This window comes from Mercenaria mercenaria, chromosome 4, assembly GCF_021730395.1.
Source record: "Mercenaria mercenaria strain notata chromosome 4, MADL_Memer_1, whole genome shotgun sequence".
In the NCBI taxonomy this organism is placed as follows: domain Eukaryota; kingdom Metazoa; phylum Mollusca; class Bivalvia; order Venerida; family Veneridae; genus Mercenaria; species Mercenaria mercenaria.
The window spans coordinates 6,013,806-6,035,194 of NC_069364.1; the positions used below are offsets into that span (position 1 = coordinate 6,013,806).

The window sequence follows — 21,389 nt, forward strand, 5'->3', positions numbered from 1 at the left end:
GTTACTCGCTAATAGTGCTACCAAAAGAGAGTGCTGCGTTAAACATCGTTTCAATGGCATTAAATTATTTTGTAAAAATACTTTCACTCTGAAAAAAGTAAGTTTAAGGTGTAAATTCTGAATATTTTATTTTTTAATTTCACTAAGGGTTAACGTGAACAACCTAAAGGTAAAGTGGTACAGACCAACTTTCACTTTGATATACGCATGCGCAACACGTAAGTTATCCCGTTTCCGGCATATAGTAGCAAACATGGTAGGTAACCGGTGTTTTATAAATGAGTTTTTTTTCGTTATTTTCGACTGCCAACTGCAATGACAATTAAAAGTGTAGTAGAACAGCTTATTTATAAGGCTCTGAGATAAAATACTTTGTAATTTTCCTGTAGGTTATGATGCATTAGGTATTTTTGTTACGCCACGTATGTAAATAATTCACTTCCGGTGTGATCAAGTTTACTTTATCGGGATTTCATTTAGCGGGTACAGGCAACTGCCACCACGTTGATCGCCACTAGATATTCTGACCAATAGAGACGTATAACTTTCTGTAAAAATGTGTATTGTTTCTCTCACCCGAGGACGATTTGGCCAAATAATATCGCCACCTTGTAGGTACATCACTGTTCTCACTTGCAAAATTGAAAGCTGTTAGAAACCATCAGAAGTGAGGTGTCCATTGATTATATACTTCACAGAAAAAAAATAGCTGTATGTAACTAGAATCTGCTATATAACAAATAACAATATACTGCAAAATCAAATGCAAAATGGTCATATCCTAATGGTTTGTAAGATGAAAGACTATCACAGGAAGCCAAGATCATTTAGTCACATTTTTAAGAAATGCAGCAGTTTTTGGCAATAAATCATTGGAGAATGTTCACTTTTAAAAGTGAGAATCATCGTAACTTACAACTAATTTAGTAATCTAGCACAGAAATTCGTAACATGTATTGAAATTGAAACTGCATGCATAGATTTCAGGTCTGTGTGATTATCTTTTGTCTTGTAAACCATTTAGATAATGACAGATTTATACTTGAATTGACATTTGTTGTACAACTGTTACCAGTTTTATAGCTGTTTTTATTTTTCTGGTGCCTTCTCAGTGCTAGCCCTGGCCATCATAAATTAATAGCCACATTTTTTTCCGGGAAAAAATTAATAGACTGATTTGGCACGAGCGTAATTCGCATGCGCTTTCACATTTCAATGAAGCTAGGCTAAGATTCTCCCTAAGCTAATATAAGGGAGAAGTGACAAGATTTTAGGGAAAAAGTAAAAAAGTTTAATGCCATGACATGCAAGTTGAAAAAGGAACTAAATATGCTTAATATAATGTTACAAATTTTATTATTTCCTGTCTTTGTTTAAGTCTATTGATTTAAAGTAAATAACAAATTCACTCAAAATGTCAGTGGTTCTGTTTGTTTTCTTTTCCTTGTTAACCTTGTGAATTTAATGTGATTAAACTGCAAATTAAAGTGTTGTTTTTTTTTTCACTCTTGCAATGATTGCCCAAACCAAGAAAACCCTTTGAATACAAATACAATTTAAAAAAAAAGTTAATTCCATATCAGCAAAAAAAATCAACTCCCAGTGCTTAATGCACTCAAAGTCACAGTCACTTTAAATAACAGGTGTTATGCTGGTTCTGAACTAAATTAAACATGTCAATAGCAGTGACATCACTATGACATCACATGGAATACACGTCTTCTTTGATCTGCTGGTGTCTTCTTTGATCTGTTGATGTTGGCACACATTAAAAAAAAACAGTTGTCAAACAAGTTAAACCCAGTTTCTTATGGCAGGTGTCAAAAATTTGGGCAATTTAAGTTACGTTATTTAAGTCACAGAAAGTGTCAGTGATAATATTATGTTTTTAAAGTCTTGGTTTTGAAAACTACAAGTAAAATTAAGTGGATTTAAGGAAATTACTGAGCCAGTCAAGGTAAGATCTTTCTTAAGGTCAAAAAAAAGAATGTGTAAGCTAAAATCCCTACTGTTAATTAGTGCTTGCCCGTGGAAAAACGGAATGCAAAAACGCACTTGTCCGCCGTCTGAAAGTCTCCAGTCGGACATAGGAATTCCACATCTGAAGGAATTATGTTTAATTAATTTGTTTGTTTGGTAATTAATGGCGATTAAATGATCAAGGATAAAGTGATGATAATTGTTGCTTTAAACTTCCATACATGCGGATCAATTAGTGAAGTATACCTCGTTGGCGATAAACAAATGTGTCACCGTTTAGAAGGGGTAATTATGCCTCTGGGCAAATACACTTCCTGCTACCGACTTTGCACGTTTTTGTCGATAAAACTACGTATGTTCCAACAGTTTACCATGTTTACGGACATATTTTTGCAATATTTTTTTTTGTAGCATTTTTATAAATTAATCGCCATTTTCTATCGCCAAGAATTGCGTTTTAATCGACACTTTAATAAAATAATCGCCATTTGGCGATAATGTCGATTGGCAGCGCGAGCACTGCCTTCTAAACTAACCAGCCTTCTGATTGTAGTTTACATACACTCAATCTGGAATTAGGTAGGTTATAAATTTGCAGGTTATCTGGAAATACACTTTCTTAGGCCAGATGAAATAGATTGTCTGGAAATACACTTTCTTAGGCCAGATAAAACCTATATATTTGTTAAATTGTACAATTTCTAAATACTACTTTTCTTCAGAATTTTCACAATCGTAGAAATACATTTTTGTACACAAAATTGACATAAATAAAGATACTTTTTAATTATAAATTTTTGAAAAATTATCATAGTTCCACTTTTGGAGATGAGACCTTTTAAATGACATTTGGATTGTGCAGATTCGAGCTACAATTAATGAAAACAGTTACGGATTAAGTAAATAAAATAGTATTTTTTAAGCAGTTGATTTGTTTTATAAAGTCATAAGGGAGAGGTCAGTTTATATCTATAAGCAATGCTTGACAAAAAAAAATATATGTTGCACAAACAAAGTAGAACATTCAGAGATTTTTGGAGAAAGAAGGGAAAAAATGTTGCTCAAAAGTGTTTCTGTTTGTTTTGCATCAGTACATTTGTATTTGGTGTCAGGACATGAATATATTATAGAAAAGGTCCATAACACAATAAACAAAAGAAAAACAAAACTTACAAGGTCATAATATTTGGATATTTGGCGATCGACAGCGGAGGCCCTTCCTTTTTCCTTTTCATTCTTTTTCTCATTCTTTTTTTTTACCATGCATCTGGTTAAATGATCGTTTTTTAGTTTTCTTCAACTTTTTTACATTTGTACTTACATAAGAAGTGTATACTTGAAAATATATCTTATGTATACCTATACCATGTCACAAAATATCTAAAACATTTTTAGCTCATCTGATTTTTTGAAAAAAAATGATGAGTTATTGTCATCACTTGAGCGGTTGTCGGCGTCGGCGTTGCCTGGTTAAGTTTTATGTTTAGGTCAGCTTTTCTCCTAAACTATCAAAGCTATTGCTTTGAAACTTGGAATACTTGTTCACCATCATAAGCTGACCCTGTATAGCAAGAAGCATAACTCCATCTTGCTTTTTGCAAGATTTATGGCCCCTTTTGTACTTAGAAAATATCAGATTTCTTGGTTAAGTTTTATGTTTAGGTCAACTTTTCTCCTAAACTATCAAAGCTATTGCTTTGAAACTTGGAATACTTGTTCACCATCATAAGCAGACCCTGTACATCAAGAAACATAACTCCATCTTGCTTTTTGCAAGAATTATTGCCCCTTTTGGACTTAGAAAATCAGTTTTCTTGGTTAAGTTTTATGTTTAGGTCAGCTTTTATCCTAAACTATCAAAGCTATTGCTTTAAAACTTGCAACACTTGTTCACCATCAGAAGCTGACCCTGTACAGCAAGAAACGTAACTCCATCCTGCTTTTTGCAAGATTTATGGCCCCTTTTGGACTTAGAAAATATCAGATTTCTTGGTTAAGTTTTATGTTTAGGTCAACTTTTTCTCTTAAACTATCAAAGCTATTGCTTTGAAACTTGCAACACTTGTTCACCATCATAAACTGACCCTGTACAGCAAGCAACATAACTCCATCCTGCTTTTTGCAATAATTATTGCCCCTTTTGGACTTAGAAAATCATTTTCTTGGTTGAGTATTATGTTTAAGTCAACTTTTCTCATAAACTATCAAAGCTATTGCTTTAAAACTTGCAACAGTTTTTCACCATCATAAGTGGACACTGTACATCAAGAAATATAACTCTATCCTGCTTTTTGCAAGAATGATGGCCCTTTTTAGACTTAGAAAATCATGGGTAGGACAATATTTCTATTATACCAAAAAAAGCAGATGAGCGTCAGCACCCGCAAGGCGGTGCTCTTGTTTGCACTGTATACTCATGTGTCATGTATATGATTTGAGTTAATAAAGTTGTGTTCTGTTCTGTTCTGTTCTGTTCTGTTCTGTTCATTACTCTTGTTCTGGATGGTTACATTATTTCTATACTAGTAAACATGTGTTTTTTTCTCATGTTTTCAGACGGTTCCAATAGAGGAGATGACCCGCTATGTTAGCCCTATCAATCCAGCAGTATTCCCTCATCTAACAGTGGTTTTACTTGGAATAGGCATCTTCTTTATGGCATGGTTCTTTGTGTATCCTTTTATACAACATAACTGTGGCTGTAATCTCGGTGTTGATTTCATTTTGATGTTAATGGTAATAAACTCTGTGTACCTCAGTTATATAGGAATATTAAAGAACTTGAGAAAGTGAGAGTGTAGCGGTACTATTTCTTGTAGGATTTTGTCTAAAAACTTTTTTATATTCTGTAACTGAGAGTCAGAGAATGAAAATAGTTTTTTGCAGAATAAATATATTAAATGCCAGATGAATTACTTTTAGCTGACATTTTTAAGGTCAGCTGAAGCTGTTTTGATATCAAACTTGTTTTAGCCAGATTGTTAAGGTAAGTGACAAGCACAGTAGATAAGGGAAATATTAAGGTGTTGAATTTGAAACAATAGCAGGAAAACATTTTCTACACTATATAACTTGCAAAAGTTTGCTGGAATTAATTTGTCTGCCAGCACTTTATAGCATAAAGCAGCAAGGACTTGTATGCCCTCTGTTATCATAATAGGTAATGTATTTGGGTGTGTACACCCATTTCCTGTCACTATTGCATTTTGGGAAGTTGTCAGTTGATTATTGCAGATGACCATTCGGGATAACATAAAAAAACACCCCTAAAATATGAGGTAAATGGTTTGTTCATTAGTTAAGGTTACGATGTAGGCCTAAAGAAACAAAAATCAAACAACACCAAATCATAGAAAGAAAGATTTGTTTGACATGAAAATTGAACAGCATGTAAAACATGTATATTACTTTACGAAACAAGTTTCAGTATACTGATATAAACATTGAATTCCAGAAAATGACTGCCTATAGGGGCCCCACTTCCAGACAGTCAAACGCCTTTAAAAACACCATTTTCAGAGAACTGTTACACATGTTCTTTTTGATGCATTTGCAATAACGTGCGAGTAGTGAAATTTCACATAAGGTGGAACACAGTTTTCAGCAATTGTTTATCTTTATTTCTTTACAAATGGCATTCATTTTCAAAGGGAAACAACTTTTTCACTATGATTACTTAAAATAATCAGAAAAGGTTTTCTCCCTTTGAAATTGAATGTCATTTGTACTTAAAATAATCGGAAAAAGTTGTCTCCCTTCGAAAATGAATAACATTTGTAAAGAAATAATGATAAACAATTGCTGAAAACTGTGTTCCACCTTGTTATGCGAAATTTCTCCACTCGCACACTATTGCAAATGCATCAAATCGACCATGTGTAACTGTTCTTTTTAAAAAATGGTGAATTTTTAAAGGCGTTTAACTGTCCCGAAGTGGATCCTCTTTAGGCAGTCCTTTTACGGAAATCAATGTTTATACCAGTATACCAACACTTGTTTCGTAAAGTAATATACATGTTTTACATGCTGTTCAATTTTCATGTCAAACAACTCTTTCTTTCTATGATTTGGTGTTGTTTGAGTTTTGTTTCTCAATGCCTAATTCTCATTAAAACAATTATTTGTTTTATATTTCAGAAATAGGAAATCTTTTTTTTTAAGTTCGCAAGAGTAAGAGTAGAAAAAAACATAAATTCTAAACAAGTTCACTCTTTGAACATTTGATATTAATTTTCATGCTTTTCCTTAACAAGTTGATAGATATGAAGTAACATCTAACAAATTTACACGAGACATTTTCAAAGAATTGTTAGTGTCCTTGGTAGCTTCCGTATTTATGGGATTTGGTGTTCTCTTTCTATTGTTGTGGGTCGGCATCTTCGTAAGCAGGAAATCCAGCTGGTATGTAAAAGGATTTTGTAAATCAGACAAAATAATTTTTTCTCTAATGCAAATCATCAAATGCTTTAATATAACTATATTCACTCTTCATTACAAGTAAGAAGTTCATTGCCTAAACCGGACATATTTTTAGCTGACTATTGAAGAGTAGATAGAGCTATTGGACTCGTCTATGTGTTGGCATCCACTTCAGCATCCAGACTTGTTAAGTTTTTGTATATAAGCTGGTGTCTCAGTAACTACTTGTGGGAATGGATTGAAACTTCACACACTTATTCACTGTGATAAACTGACTTACATTGCACAGGTTCCATAACTTTTGGTTAACTTTTCATATGCAAGCTGATATCTCGGTACTCGCTAATGGGAATGTATTGAAACTTAACACGCTTGTTCACTGTAATGATCAAACATGCATTGCACAGGTTCTATACTGGTACTGATGATAAACCCGGACAGATGATAAAGTCGAACACCTTGGAAATATTCGATTGCAATCGGTTATTTATAAAATTGAACACATCATCTAATAGTTTCCACTTACAACACCACATGGTGTAAACAAAAACAAAATTGGTAAATATTCTGTATAAATAAATGACTTACATAAATTTGTATAAAAAATATTTATCCAAAATTACTGGGGAAGAGGGTGTTTTTTTTGTACATGCTCACTGCCGAAACATGAAGGCCTGACATTTATTAAATTTTCATTACTTGATCAGGAATGACTGTTGCAGCTTTTTGGGGAAAGTTTCAATATAATGATACAAAGAAAATTTTGTAAATGACAAAGGGTTCGAATTTATCATCAGTCAACGTTCATAAAGTCCCCTTTTTACATACCCCTTTCAGGCCCTCACTTCGTGTGAGTTTGCTTACTAAATATAAATTTGAATTATGTAAAGTTTTCAACAAAGGTTAAGCTTAATTTTGATACCGACCATTGATTTCAATTTGCAGAAATAAAAAAGTTACAGGTAAAAAAACTCATTTTCTGTTCGGGTTTATCATCAGTACCAGTAACTGTACTTTGCATTAGTTATGTTGACTTTGTAAGTTTTGGTTAAGTACTTGTATGTAAACTGGTATCTCAGTACCCACAAATTCAAAATGGATTGAAATTTCACACTCTTGTTCAGTGTGATGTTCTGACATGCAGTGCACAGGTTCCATAACTCTTTCCATTTTAACAAAATTATGCCTCTTTTTCGACTCTTATATTCATTCAAATGACAAGGCTGTTCTTTGTAGCTCTCTAAATTAAATTAAAGCTTTAAGGAAATTTATGCTAGTCTTTGTCTCATTGAAAGAAAAGCTGCAGAAGTGAACCTCCAGACTACGGAGATTTCAATCATAAGACAGAATCTTTGATGATCCTGTCTGGCCCTGCCCACTTAGCTCAATAGGGAGAGTGTAGATCTATGGATCATGGGGTCGCGAGTTCTATCCTGGGTGGGGTGTATGTTCTGTATGATGATTTGATAAAAGGCATTTTGTCCTGCACCTCTGATTTATTTTGAGAAGTTGGCAGTTACTTGCAAAGAATTGTTGAGTTCTGGTACAGAATCTAGGAACACTGGTTTTGTTAACTGCCCGCTGTTACAGAACTGAAATACTGTTGAGAAACAGCGTTAAACCCAAAACAAACAGAATTGTGTTTTAGAGCACTTGTCACTACCTCTTATACTGAAAAAAGTGCGTAACAAATTAAGCAGGTAGACAGTTGAAGTTATGTCTCTAAGGAACCTTTGTTTTTGTTTACTTTAATTGTAGATATTTCCATGTACAATAGAGGTTTCTTTATTTTCCAGGTGTCTGTGGTGATTGTAAAAGAAGTGTGTCTGTGACCAGTCATCATCATCACCATCATCATTATCATCATCATTCCATGTATACAGTACATGAAACTCGAGAACTTTCGAATGTTTTGTAAATTGTGATGGGCTATCTGTAGAGTATCTTATTTTGAATAAATGTTAATATATTGTCAGTATTGTTTCCTTGGTACATGTATATACGAATAGACTAGATTTTATATGAAAGATTTGTTGTTCATATACAACTCCACAAAAGGATTCAACCCGCCTGCTTAGCTCAATAGGGAGAGCGCCGATCTACTGATCGCGGGGTCGTGAGTTCGATCCCCAGGCGGGCGGTATGTTCTCCATGATGATTTGATAAAATACATTGTATTTGAAATCATTCGTCCTTCACCTCTGATTCATGTGGGGAAGTTGACAGTTACTTGCGGAGAACAGGTTTTTACTGGCACAGAATCCAGGAGCACTGGTTGGGTTAACTGCCTGCCGTTACATAACTGAAATACTGTTGAAAAAATGGTGTTAAACCCAAAATAGATTCTATATGAAAGATTTGTTTTAGGTACAACTCCACAAAATGGATTCACGATAACTGAGAAATAACGTACTCGTATTTGCTAACATGTTATTTCTGATGACAGATACATCTCATTTATTGTGCTCATCTCAATCAAAGTTTCACAGATGAGCTGTTGTGCTGATGCTGTGTCTGGCTTTAACTTTTTAGCTAAGCTGAGCACAAAGTGCTCATGGTGAACTTTCAGATCATTTGATGTCTGTCTGTGGTACGCAATTTCTTAAAAGAACATATAAATTATGAAACCAATTTCAACCAAATTTCATAGGAATGGTCCTTATATTGCTATTTGCAAAATTGAACAATTTTGGAGGCAGTCTACACTCGCCGAGAGCTAGATGAAGCATTTATTAAGACACTGGATGCTACACTTCGAATATGCATTAGTAGATTTGGAGATTTGTATCAAAAAAATATGAACAAGTTCTACAGGGAAAATGTGCAATGTTCAGGGTACAACACAAATTATTATACCAAAAATGTGTGCATACTGCTCCATGCAAAGCTAATATTTTTGTTGCATATTAATTTTCACTTCTAAATGAGGTCTGGTTGTGGAAAATAAAACAATAATGACAGTGTTCTTTTTAATGCTTTGACAATCTTGAATGATAACTATCATTACCAGTAATAAGTGTTATTTAAATAAAGTAATAGTTGAATATTTTTTTCCATTTTCATTGAAATGTGTCAATGTATGACAGAAATGGCATTAACAGAACCAGGAGTAGAGTTAGTAAATATTTTCGGTATAGTAATTGCAGGGTCTGTCAGAGCTTTCATGTCAATAACTGGGTTATCCATGAACGTATTTTGAAATAGATTTGGTAATATTCACAATATAACAAGTCGCACACATTACTAACGTTTCCAGCTCCACCTGGGATAAAAGGTTTACAATGGCTATGTTACTTTGTTACCCCAAGTAGCTATTTAAAGATAATGATAACATTATAATGTGCCACTTCTATGACATGTCTGTAGTTCCAAGGGCGAGGCTAACCATTAGGATCAAAGGTTGTCTAGGTTCTGTTTTGTGTGCAGTCCATAACTGTGTCACCCATTAAGTTTTGAAATGATGTGGCATAAATGTGTACTACAACATGTATTGTGTGGGAGATACCAACTAGAATGTTATAGATCAGCTTCATTGACATGTTCTACAAGCAGTGACATCTCAAGGCTTCACCCAGCATGTGTACACTCAAACACATTGCTTCCTGCTTAGACCACAAATACACTGCTCAACTTCAAGGAAAGAACGCTTGGTCAGTCTTGGTCTACCAGGTCGTTAAAGTGACCATGGCTGTTTGGTCAGTCTTGGTCTACCAGGTCGTTAAAGTAACCATGGCTGTTTGGTCAGTCTTGGTCTACCAGGTCGTTAAAGTGACCATGGCTGTTTGGTCAGTTTTGGTCTACCAGGTCGTTAAAGTGACCATGGCTGTTTGGTCAGTAATAAAGAGACATGAGCATTTACATAAGTCTGAACAAAATGCCAGATCAACTATAAAAATTTCAGGCAGTGTTCAAGCCTTTGACCTATCAGTATTACGTTGACTGTTGTGAACTAGTATACCTTATTATTTCTAAAATTTGTGTCATAGCTGTTATATTTAAAAGCCCCATGTGCACTTAAAACACAGTCCAATTGTAAGTATTCCCTGTGCCAAAGATTGAAGATTGGGTATAGCGATTTGCTCATTGTGAACCAGTCTGTCTGTTGGTCAATAAACCATTAAGCTTCTGAACAGTAACTTGAAAATACTTAGTCACACAATAGTCAAACTTCATAGCATGATTGCCTGTTGTCAACAGATGACCCCTATTATTTTAGGGTCAGTAAGTCAAAGGTCAATTTCACTGACCCCTTTACTGAAAATGGTTTCTGTTCAATAATTTAAGAACTTGGCCTACAGTCCTTGGAACTTCTCTGGTCAGTAGATGACCCCTATTATTTTGGGTACTTATAGGTCAAGGTCATACTGACCACGAGAATGAAAATAATTTCTAACAAAGGTCAACAGATGAGCCTAATGTTTTGGGGATCAACAGGTTGAAGGTCAACTATAACTGAAAGCAGTTTTCAGTCAATATCTGAATCCTTTGCTTTCAAATTTCATAGAATGATTGCAGGTCAATCTTCATAAAATGAGCTTTGTTGTTTTTGAGGTCATTTGGCCAAAGGTCAAGGTCACTGCATATAAAATTACATATCCATTTGCCTCTTGCAGGCTATTGTGGCATTGGGGGAGGGGTAAATGTGTTTTACAAGCAACTCCTTTAACAACTAAATTTGTAGAAGTTTTTTGCCATGCTGAAAAGGATTACAAATTTTGTTATTAGAGCTATGTCAGAGACCTTGGTTAAGTCCACCTTTTGTCAAGGACGTAGCCACATTGCAGTATACCAAAGGTAACTAAGTTTTTGAGAAACAAAAAAAAAAACGTGTGCCAAGGATGTTGTATGTCTTAAACATACTCATTTCATATTCAATGACTGTATAAGCATGACAACTTGTTAAAGTTTTAAGATAATAACAAGACAACAAAGCAAGTTAAAAGTTTTTATTTTTAAACACAACATTCCGCTATATAATATCATAAAACTGGACGGAAATTTTTATTATCATCTGCATAAGGAGAATTAGATTGTACCTACATGCATATAAAACAGAGTAGTTTAAAATGTTTGGTAGTGTTAAGAATGACCTACTCAATACAAAACATGTACTTCACCTTACTTTACACATTGTTTTATATGCATTAAAACTTGTACAAAATATATCAATCTATGCTTTTGAACTTAAAAACAGCAATTTTAAATTTGCAAAAAAAGTTGATAATTTGCTTGATGGTAACAGATCATAACCTGCTAAAACATTCAAAACTGAAGTTATAACAAACAATGAACATTGTAAGTTAAAGGTTCTCTCCTCTATATCCATGTTTCATTCAAAACATCTAAGAGAATTAGTCTTTTTAAAATATATATATTTAATGAGTATGACTTAAAATACAGCTAATACTTACTAATTTTAAAAGCATGACTTGCTCATTAACCTTTAGCCTGCCGGCGGCAAGTGGATTTGCCTTTGCGACCGTGCAGGCTGATCATGGTCTGCACTGTTCGCTATTCAGTCAGTAAATTTTCAGTGAACACTTACAATAAGAAGTGGCACTGACGGACAAGTCCATTTAACAGGGTAAAGGTTAAGAGGGATTTTCCTTGTATTTCACTAAGTACATGCATGTTTTTTTATAAAAAAAATACTCTATAATACACTGAATCATCTTTTTATACATTTTGTTTACAGTTTATAAGTTTCAAAATTCAGAAAAAAACTGACATGTCATTTTACATAAATAGAGACAAAGCTTGACCAGAATAAATACAACAGGTGGTTTAAGAATTTTAAAATTTAGTCTAACATTTTCAGACAGTTTTTACACTAAAAGATATGTCCCGTCCCCTACGAAAACCTCCCGAACTATGCTTAGCCCCAATACCAGGCATAGCGGATAATTAGTTCGCCTTAAATTGACATGCTTGAAAGTTATGCCCTGAACATCATGTCAATTGTAATACATAAACATTTTTTAAAGAAAATGCTTCAGGGTTAAAAAGTATGATGACTTGACCTTGAGCATATATGGCTTCCGGTTGTGTAGTTATCCTTTTTTTAAGTTAAAATGTAAGATACTGAGCTCATTATGTTTTTTTGAGGGCCATACATGTACATCCATGTAAAAAAACAATTTATCTTTCAAAGGATGAAGCTAGATCTAAAAAGTTACTAGTACTTTATATTACCTTTCTAGTGACGTATTATAAAACTTAACATAAAATTGATTACAAATAATTAGTTGTATAAAGTGTATAAACATGCAATGTATTAGTATATGCAATAGTTTTTATGGTTACAATGATACATAAATAAAACTGAGTCAAAAAGGCAATACAAGGAGTGTGCAAAAATATCACAGGTGTACAAGGCTGACAAAAAGTGAACAACCAAATCACACGTGTACATGGCTGACAAAAAGTTCACGTGTAAATGGCTTACAAACAGATCACAACCAAATCACAGGAATAAATGGCTGACAAAAAGTTCGCAAACAAATCACAGGTGTACAGCGCTGACAAAAAGTTCACAACCAAATCACAGGAGTACATGGCTGACAAAAAGTAAGCAACCAAATCACACGTAGAAAGTATTACTATTAAATGCACTTTGGAAAATAAAACAAGACTTAGTATCAAAATAAAGGTATTAAGATAAATAATACTGCACAGTAGAATGATAGTACAATACAACAACAATTAACAAGAGGACCATGATGGCCCTGAATCGCTCACCTCTTCCCACATGACCCAGTTTTGAGTATCACATCGTTTTTTCTATTATTTGACATAGTGACCTAGTTTTTGAGCTCATGTGACCCAGTTTTGAACTTGACCTAGATATTATCAAGATAAAAATTCTGACCAATTTTCATGAAGATCCATTGAAAAATATGGTCTCTAGGTTTTTCTATTATTTCATCTATTGACCTAGTTTTCGAAGGTACGTGACCCTGTTTTGAACTTTATCTTGATATCATCAAGGTGAACATTCTCACTAATTTTCATGAAGATCTCATGAAAAATATGGCCTCTAGAGAGGTCACAAGGTTTTTCTATTTTTATACCTACTGGCCTAGTTTTTGACCGCACATGACCCAGTTTCGAAACTGACCTAGATATTATCAAGGTGAACATTCAGATCAATTTTCATGAAGATCCATTGAAAAATATGGCCTCTAGAGAGGTCAAAAGACTTTAATAATTTTAGACCTACTGACCTAGTTTTTGACCGCAGTTGATTCAGTTTCAAACTTGACTTGCTAGATATCATCAAGATGAACATTCAGACCAACTTTCATACAGATCCCATGAAAAGTATGGCCTCTAGAGAGGTCACAAGGTTTTTTATTATTTGACCTACTGACCTAGTTTTTTATGGCACGTGACCCAGTTTCAAACTTGAACTAGATAACATCAAGGTGAACATTCTGACCAATTTTTATGGAGATCCATTCATAAGTATGACCTCTAGAGAGGTCACAAGGTTTTTCTATTTTTAGACCTACTGACCTAGTTTTTGACCGCACATGACCCTGTTTCGAACTTGACCTAGATATTATCAAGATGAACATTCAGACCAATTTTCATACAGATCCAATAAAAAATATGGCCTTTAGAGAGGTCACAAGGTTTTTATATTATCTGACCTACTGACCTAGTTTTTGATGGCAAGTGACCCAGTTTCGAACTTGACCTAGATATCATCAAGATGAACATTCAGACCAACTTTCATACAGATCCCATGAAAAATATGGCCTTTAGAGAGGTCACAAGGTTTTTCTATTATTTGACCTACTGACCTAGTTTTTGATGGCATGTGACCGAGTTTCGAACTTGACCTAGATATCATCAAGGTGAACGTTCTGACCAATTTTCATGAAGATCTTTTAAAATATATGGCCTCTAGAGAGGTCACAAGGTTTTTCTATTTTTAGACCTACTGACCTAGTTTTTGACTGCACATGAAACAGTTTCGAACTTGACCTAGATATTATCAAGGTGAACATTCTGACCAACTTTCATGAAGATCCCATGAAAAATGTGACCTCTAGAGTGGTCACAAGGTTTTTCTATTTTTAGACCTACTGACCTAGTTTTTGACCGCACGTAACCCAGTTTCGAACTTGACCTAGATATCATCAAGATGAACATTCTGACCATCTTTCATGAAGATCCCATGAAAAATGTGACCTCTAGAGTGGTCACAAGGTTTTTCTATTTTTAGACCTACTGACCTAGTTTTTGAAGGCACGTGACCCTGTTTCGACCTTGACCTAGATATCATCAAGATGAACATTCTGACCAACTTTCATGAAGATCCCATGAAAACTGTGACCTCTAGAGTGGTCACAAGGTTTTTCTATTTTTAGACCTACTGACCTAGTTTTTGAAGGCACGTGACCCAGTTTCGAACTTGACCTAGATATTATCAAGATGAACATTCTGACCAACTTTCATAAAGATCCCATGAAAAATGTGACCTCTAGAGTGGTCACAAGGTTTTTCTATTTTTAGACCTACTGACCTAGTTTTTGACTGCACGTGAAACAGTTTCGAACTTGACCTAGATATCATCAAGGTGAACATTCTGACCAATTTTCATGAAGATCCCAAGAAATATGACCTCTAGAGTGGTCACAAGGTTTTTCTATTTTTAGACCTACTGACCTAGTTTTTGACCGCATGTGACCCAGTTTCGAACTTGACCTAGATATCATCAAGATGAACATTCTGACAAACTTTCATGAAGATCCCATGAAAAATGTGACCTCTAGAGTGGTCACAAGGTTTTTCTATTTTTAGACCTACTGACCTAGTTTTTGAACGCACGTGACCCAGTTTCGAACTTGACCTAGATATCATCAAGATGAACATTCTGACAAACTTTCATGAAGATCCCATGAAAAATGTGACCTCTAGAGTGGTCACAAGGTTTTTCTATTTATAGACCTACTGACCTAGTTTTTGACTGCACGTGACCCAGTTTCGAACTTGACCTAAATATCATCAAGATGAACATTCTGACCAACTTTCATGAAGATCCCATAAAAAATGTGACCTCTAGAGTGGTCACAAGGTTTTTCTATTTTTAGACCTACTGACCTAGTTATTGACCACACGTAACCCAGTTTCGAACTTGACCTAGATATCATCAAGATGAACATTCTGACCAATTTTCATAAAGATCCCATGAAAAATGTGACCTCTAGAGTGGTCACAAGCAAAAAGTTTACGGATGCACGGACGCACGGACGGACGACGGACACTGCGCGATCACAAAAGCTCACCTTGTCACTTTGTGACAGGTGAGCTAAAAAACACACATAATCTACAAGTATAATATAGAATGTATGATAGTAAGTAAGCAACAGTTTAGTTTTGGAAACTTGATTGTCTAAAAGCAGTCTATTTCAGTGTAAGATCAAAAATACATTCCAACATGTGAACACCAGATGCAATATTTTCACACTGAACATTTAAAACTGGTATTTACAAGTGAAAGATCATTTGATTTAACATGTAGTACAAATTTTCATTTCATGCTTTTTCAATGGTTTTAACACACTTGCACACACCCTGGAAATGTCCTTAATAATGTCGTGTAAATACATGACATCACAATGCTATGTTGGAAAATGGTTTGACAAAATTTAAGTTTCTTTTACAATTTAGTAAGCTTGGGCATATATTTCTATGTTTACACACCACACATGTTGTTTTTTGTGTGTTATAAGACCTGCAGAATCCTGAGAGACCAGTTAGTGCTCAACAGGATCCAGAGGGAGTCTGCAGATCTTGGAACAAAAGAAAAATAAACATGTATTAATGATATTCCAACATAAAGCATTTAGACAGCTAAATTAAATGAATGTTTTGCCAAGTAACCTTGCACTTTGCCTTAGATCATGCCTATATAAAAAGGTGTGTGAAAAGCAATAGGGGTTCCTGTTAATTAAAACATCCCTTGAAAATAATTATAACAGCAGTTTAATGCTAGCATATTTATGTTCATTGATGTACTGACTGAAGCATGTTTTAATAAAAATATCCAACTATTTATGTCATATTCATTTGTGTTCAAGTCTACTTCCACACCAGTATACATTGTACCTGCATTTCTCTTGTAAGAAGTGAATTTATCAAGTGATAATCTATTGATACATTCATTTATCCACTGAAAAACATGCAATAAAAAAGAGGGTCACAACAGCCCTTAATCGCTCACCTGAGTTGCACAGCTGAAACATTTCTGCCAAATTAGTTTGAAAACTGGCCCGATACGGAGTTTACCATAGAGTCAGATAAGGGAAACTACACTTGTCCACAGCAGTCACATTTTTTTTGACAAATCAAGGTTGTTTTAACAACTTTAGCAAAGGGTCATCCAAGGAACATTTCTCTAAAATTATTTCAAAATCTTACCCATGCTTTAAGAAAAGATGACATTTGAAGATTTTTGTACTTTTAGCTCTGGTAGCCCCTACGTGCTGCTGAGCAGAACGATTTGAACAACTAAGAGGGCCACCCATGCAACATTCCTGTATAGTTTGGTTGCTATTAGCAGAGTGTTTTTTTTAAGCAGATGTTGCTTAATAAAAGTCAGAATGGACGGACAACAAGTGGTCACAATAGCACAACCTGAGCACTTTGTACTAAGCTGAGGAACTACAAAAACATGACTGTACAGTTATAAAAAATTCTTGAACTTTCAGATTTACAACAATCTGTACCATTAATTTAGTTATATAACAATAGCATAATCTACCACACTATCTCTAAAATACAGCAGTAATTTATCATTTTAACATAAACAAAGATACTAATACATGTCAAGGCAGTTTCTCTCATGTTAGATCTCTTGTAGAATTGGTACATCTGGGTCATGACAATAAGACTTTATAATCAATGTGTCTGCCCACTACAAGAAGACATTAATTAATAAGCATAACTTGAAACAATTAGAAAAAGATTGTAGAATGCAATACATAAGCAACTTCACAACTAATAGATAAAAAAATAAATAAATCAACATACCCATGAAATAAATGTAATCTCAAAATAAATACAGGTAAAAAATCTTGTTAAAAAGAGATTCTCAAAAAATCTTGTTTATACCCTTTGCAAACTTCAGAAATACGAAAGAATCTACTTTACACAAAAGAATGTGACCAAATCCTTGTTGAAAGCATTCCCTAATAAAGCTACACTGTTTCTCAGAGTAGTACGTACAAGGTACTAAATCCAACTTCTATTAAAAAATAACTATGTATTGACAAATTCTGTAATCTTGAACTCACTTGTCTCAAAATTCTGTCTAAGTCTATGAATTTCTAAGTTCTGTCAAAATTTCATCTACAAGTAAATCTTCCAGTCTGAAATACACAGGAACTAATGGCCAGGAATTCAAATTGCTGCCAATGCTTGCAGGAAGATTTATGGTGTTCTTGTGATAATTTTAATTCCTGGCCATTAGTACCTGTGTATTTCAGACTCTGTAAAGGTATGTGCAAAAGTGATTGCCTGCTCTTAGCTGCAATGACATTGCAGCTTGATGTTTTAGGAAAAAGTGGCAGGTCATAAAAAGTGTCTATAAAAAATATTTGGAAGCCATACCAAAAACAGTCATTTAAATTTTACATGAAAGTCTGTAGTTTTGTAAAACATGAAAATCCTCATCAATGATACAGATCACTCTTGGGACACATATCCTACGATCTTAAAATTATCCTTAATGAAAACCTTGAAACAACTAAAACAATATAATCATTTTAAGTACATGTATAATTAAGATGCAGATTAATCTTTAGCCTGCTGTCAGCAAGTGATTCTGCCTTTGCGACCGGATGTGCAGGCTGATCTTGGTCTGCACTGTTTGCTATTCAGTCAGTAAATTTTCTGTGAACACTCCTTCAAATATTGCCCAAATTGAATGATGAACCAGTCCATTTTTGAAATTTAGCAGGGTAAAGGTTAAGTACATTTCAATACATACGGTACATGATTTTACTTAGGCAATGTAAAAAGGCACTACAAGAATGCTGCTACTTATTTAAACTATACACAGTCTGAACAAAAAGCTTATCTTCAGAACAACCCAAATAGTAATGGTAAACAAAAGCTGTAACTGTAACGGATGAATTTCTGTTAAAGATGTTGTTAATGTTCCCCAAGAATTTTCAAGCTGTCTCCATCCAAATATTCATTCAGGTTCTCTATTGTATGCTTCCATAGATACTCCTGCAGCTCTTTATTCCTGAAAAAAAAAAGCAAATTCTTGTTAAAAAAGTTCTGCAAGAACGTATTAAACTTGAGATATACTATTTAAAGGAAATCATACACAGGCTGACATTGGAAAATCTAAAGTTGCAAGTGTGATCCTTGCCATTTAAGGTAGTTCTGCAAGTTTGATAAACTGGAAGTGATGGCGTAAGGTCATTTATCTGGAAAACGTAGACTAAAGCCTGGATTCGGCATACGCATAGGAATATCAGTTTATGATTGCGCATGACATGTCGTCTCATTGTGGTGAACATTTATGCCAAGTTATTTCAAAATCCCTTTATGGCAGGGTTACAGCCTGGAAAAAAATTTACACAGACGGAGACGGATGCACAGACAGTGCGATTTTAATATGCCCACCTTTGGGGGGTATAAAAATGTGTTAGCGTAAAGTATAAAACACATACCTAGCTTCCCTACTTGGCCATCTTGGTTTGTCTCTGGCTCTCAGAAAGTAGCCTCTACTGAGACCTGCAAGGTGGGGATCAAGTGCTGCATATATTGTTGTCTCTGCTCCATCTGCATCATGTTTTAGTTTCCCTGGAAACAGATAAACACAATGCTGAATTTCCATAGAAACAGATAAATACAATGCTGAAGTTGCAGTAGAAATAGAAGTGCATACAGAATGCAGCTTTTGCTGAAGTACTGACATACCATTACGAAAGAATAGCATAAATTATTAGTGTCTTTAATCAAAATGAGGCATACTGCTCACTGAACTATCAAAGCTGCATTACTAAACAACAAAAAAATTAGGCAATGCAAAAGCAGAAAGAAACAACAAATAAGTTTTTCCCGATGAAAATGACAAGGAAGACAAATAAATGATTCTGTTTAAAAGCACACACAAAAACAACAATTATGGCATAATGTGATGAAAAGTAGGAATATAGTATTCTAAACAAATGCTGGGATATAGATAAGCATAAATAGAGCTGCCTCATGACAGCACACTTGACTATTTGAAACTCTTCTACATAATACAAAACCTTACCAAAATTTGGCACACTGAAAAGGGGCCTAAACTTGTAACCTGTAAGTCATGAGTTACAGAACTTAGCTCAGAATTGTCATTTCATGATGCCAAAAACTTATGAAGAGTTTGGAAGCATGAAGTACAATGGTTTCTGAGAAACATGCTTACATGCCAAACTTTCAAAGTGAAAAAGGAGCAAAATTTCCACAAATGGTAGCCAGAGTCAGAGCAACCTTTCGAGCAAGGTCATCTCAAGAACTAGTTATGTGTGTGGAGTTTGAAAACATTTGGACTCGAAGTTTCTGAGAAATATGCAAACTTTCAAAAAAAAAATCTTTGTTGAAAAATGGCACAATATTGACAAAATGTAAGCCAGAGTTAAGAAACCTTCCTTTCAGATCATCTTATTAAACAACAAGAGCACCGCCTTGCGGGTGCTGACGCTCATCTGATTTTTTTTTGTATAATAGAAATATTGTCCTACCCATGATTTTCTAAGTCTAAAAAGGGCCATCATTCTTGCAAAATGCAGGATAGAGTTATGTTTCTTGATGTACAGTGTCCACTTATGATTGTGAAAAACTGTTGCAAGTTTTAAAGCAATAGCTTTGATAGTTTATGAGAAAAGTTGCCTTAAACATAATACTCAACCAAGAAAATGATTTTCTGAGTCCAAAAGGGGCAATAATTATTGCAAAAAGCAGGATGGAGTTATGTTGCTTGCTGTACAGGGTCAGCTTATGATGGTGAACAAGTGTTGCAAGTTTCAAAGCAATAGCTTTGATAGTTTAAGAGAAAAAGTTGACCTAAACACAAAACTTAACCAAGAAATCTGATATTTTCTAAGTCCAAAAGGGGCCATAAATCTTGCAAAAAGCAGGATGGAGTTATGTTTCTTGCTGTACTGGGTCAGCTTATGATGGTGAACAAGTGTTGCAAGTTTCAAAGCAATAGCTTTGATAGTTTAGGATAAAAGCTGACCTAAACATAAAACTTAACCAAGAAAACTGATTTTCTAAGTCCAAAAGGGGCAATAATTCTTGCAAAAAGCAAGATGGAGTTATGTTTCTTGATGTACAGGGTCTGCTTATGATGGTGAACAAATATTCCAAGTTTCAAAGCAATAGCTTTGATAGTTTAGGAGAAAAGTTGACCTAAACATAAAACTTAACCAAGAAATCTGATATTTTCTAAGTACAAAAGGGGCCATAAATCTTGCAAAAAGCAAGATGGAGTTATGTTTCTTGCTATACAGGGTCAGCTTATGATGGTGAACAAGTCTTCCAAGTTTCAAAGCAATAGCTTTGATAGTTTAGGAGAAAAGCTGACCTAAACATAAAACTTAACCAGGCAACGCCGACGCAGACGCCGACGCCGACAACCGCTCAAGTGATGACAATAACTCATCATTTTTTTTTCAAAAAATCAGATGAGCTAAAAATGTAAAGTGGTTTTTGACAAATCTGCTTATATGCATAACTTGCAAGAAATTTTCCTAGTTAAAAAGGGCAATGATTTTGACAAAATAAAAGCTAGTGTTATGTAACTTATAACATGAAGACATCTCATGATGCTTAATGACTTGTGCTGACTTTAAAAGCATTCGAAAAAGGGAGTTTCTGGCAAAACTTGCTTAAATGCCAAATTTAGCCAAAATTCTGAGATAAAAAGGAGCATAACTTTCACAAGATGTAAGCTTGTGTTATGAAATTTGTCCTGTCAGGTC

At 34.5% G+C, this 21,389-nt stretch overlaps 2 protein-coding genes across 3 annotated transcripts in view; one reads left to right on the forward strand and one right to left on the reverse strand.

Moving 5' to 3' along the window:
- Positions 1–209: 209 nt before the first annotated feature.
- On the forward strand, positions 210–8,374 carry LOC128556168 (transmembrane protein 258-like). The gene is made up of 4 exons (XM_053540277.1): positions 210–256; positions 4,537–4,652; positions 6,241–6,381; positions 8,196–8,374. Exons 1-4 carry the CDS (start codon positions 254–256, stop codon positions 8,206–8,208), a joined length of 273 nt encoding a protein of 90 aa, XP_053396252.1. The 5' UTR covers positions 210–253; the 3' UTR covers positions 8,209–8,374.
- Positions 8,375–11,330: 2,956 nt separating this feature from the next.
- Positions 11,331–21,389, reverse strand: part of LOC123550902 (WW domain-containing oxidoreductase-like) — a 41,646-nt gene continuing 31,587 nt past the window's right edge. For both annotated transcript variants that reach the window (XM_053540281.1, XM_045339387.2), the window contains exons 7-8: positions 19,092–19,224; positions 11,331–18,658 (exon numbers count right to left, since the gene is read on the reverse strand). In XM_053540281.1, the coding sequence (XP_053396256.1) occupies positions 18,562–18,658; positions 19,092–19,224 (230 nt within the window). In that variant the 3' untranslated portion in view covers positions 11,331–18,561. The remainder of the gene's footprint in view (positions 18,659–19,091; positions 19,225–21,389) is intronic.

What these genes read in the sequence shown, in the direction of transcription:
- LOC128556168 (XM_053540277.1), top strand. An exon ending in TTTATGGCATGGTTCTTTGT is followed by an intron (nt 4,653 to 6,240) that starts GTATCCTTTTAT and finishes ACAAGTTGATAG; the next exon opens with ATATGAAGTAACATCTAACA.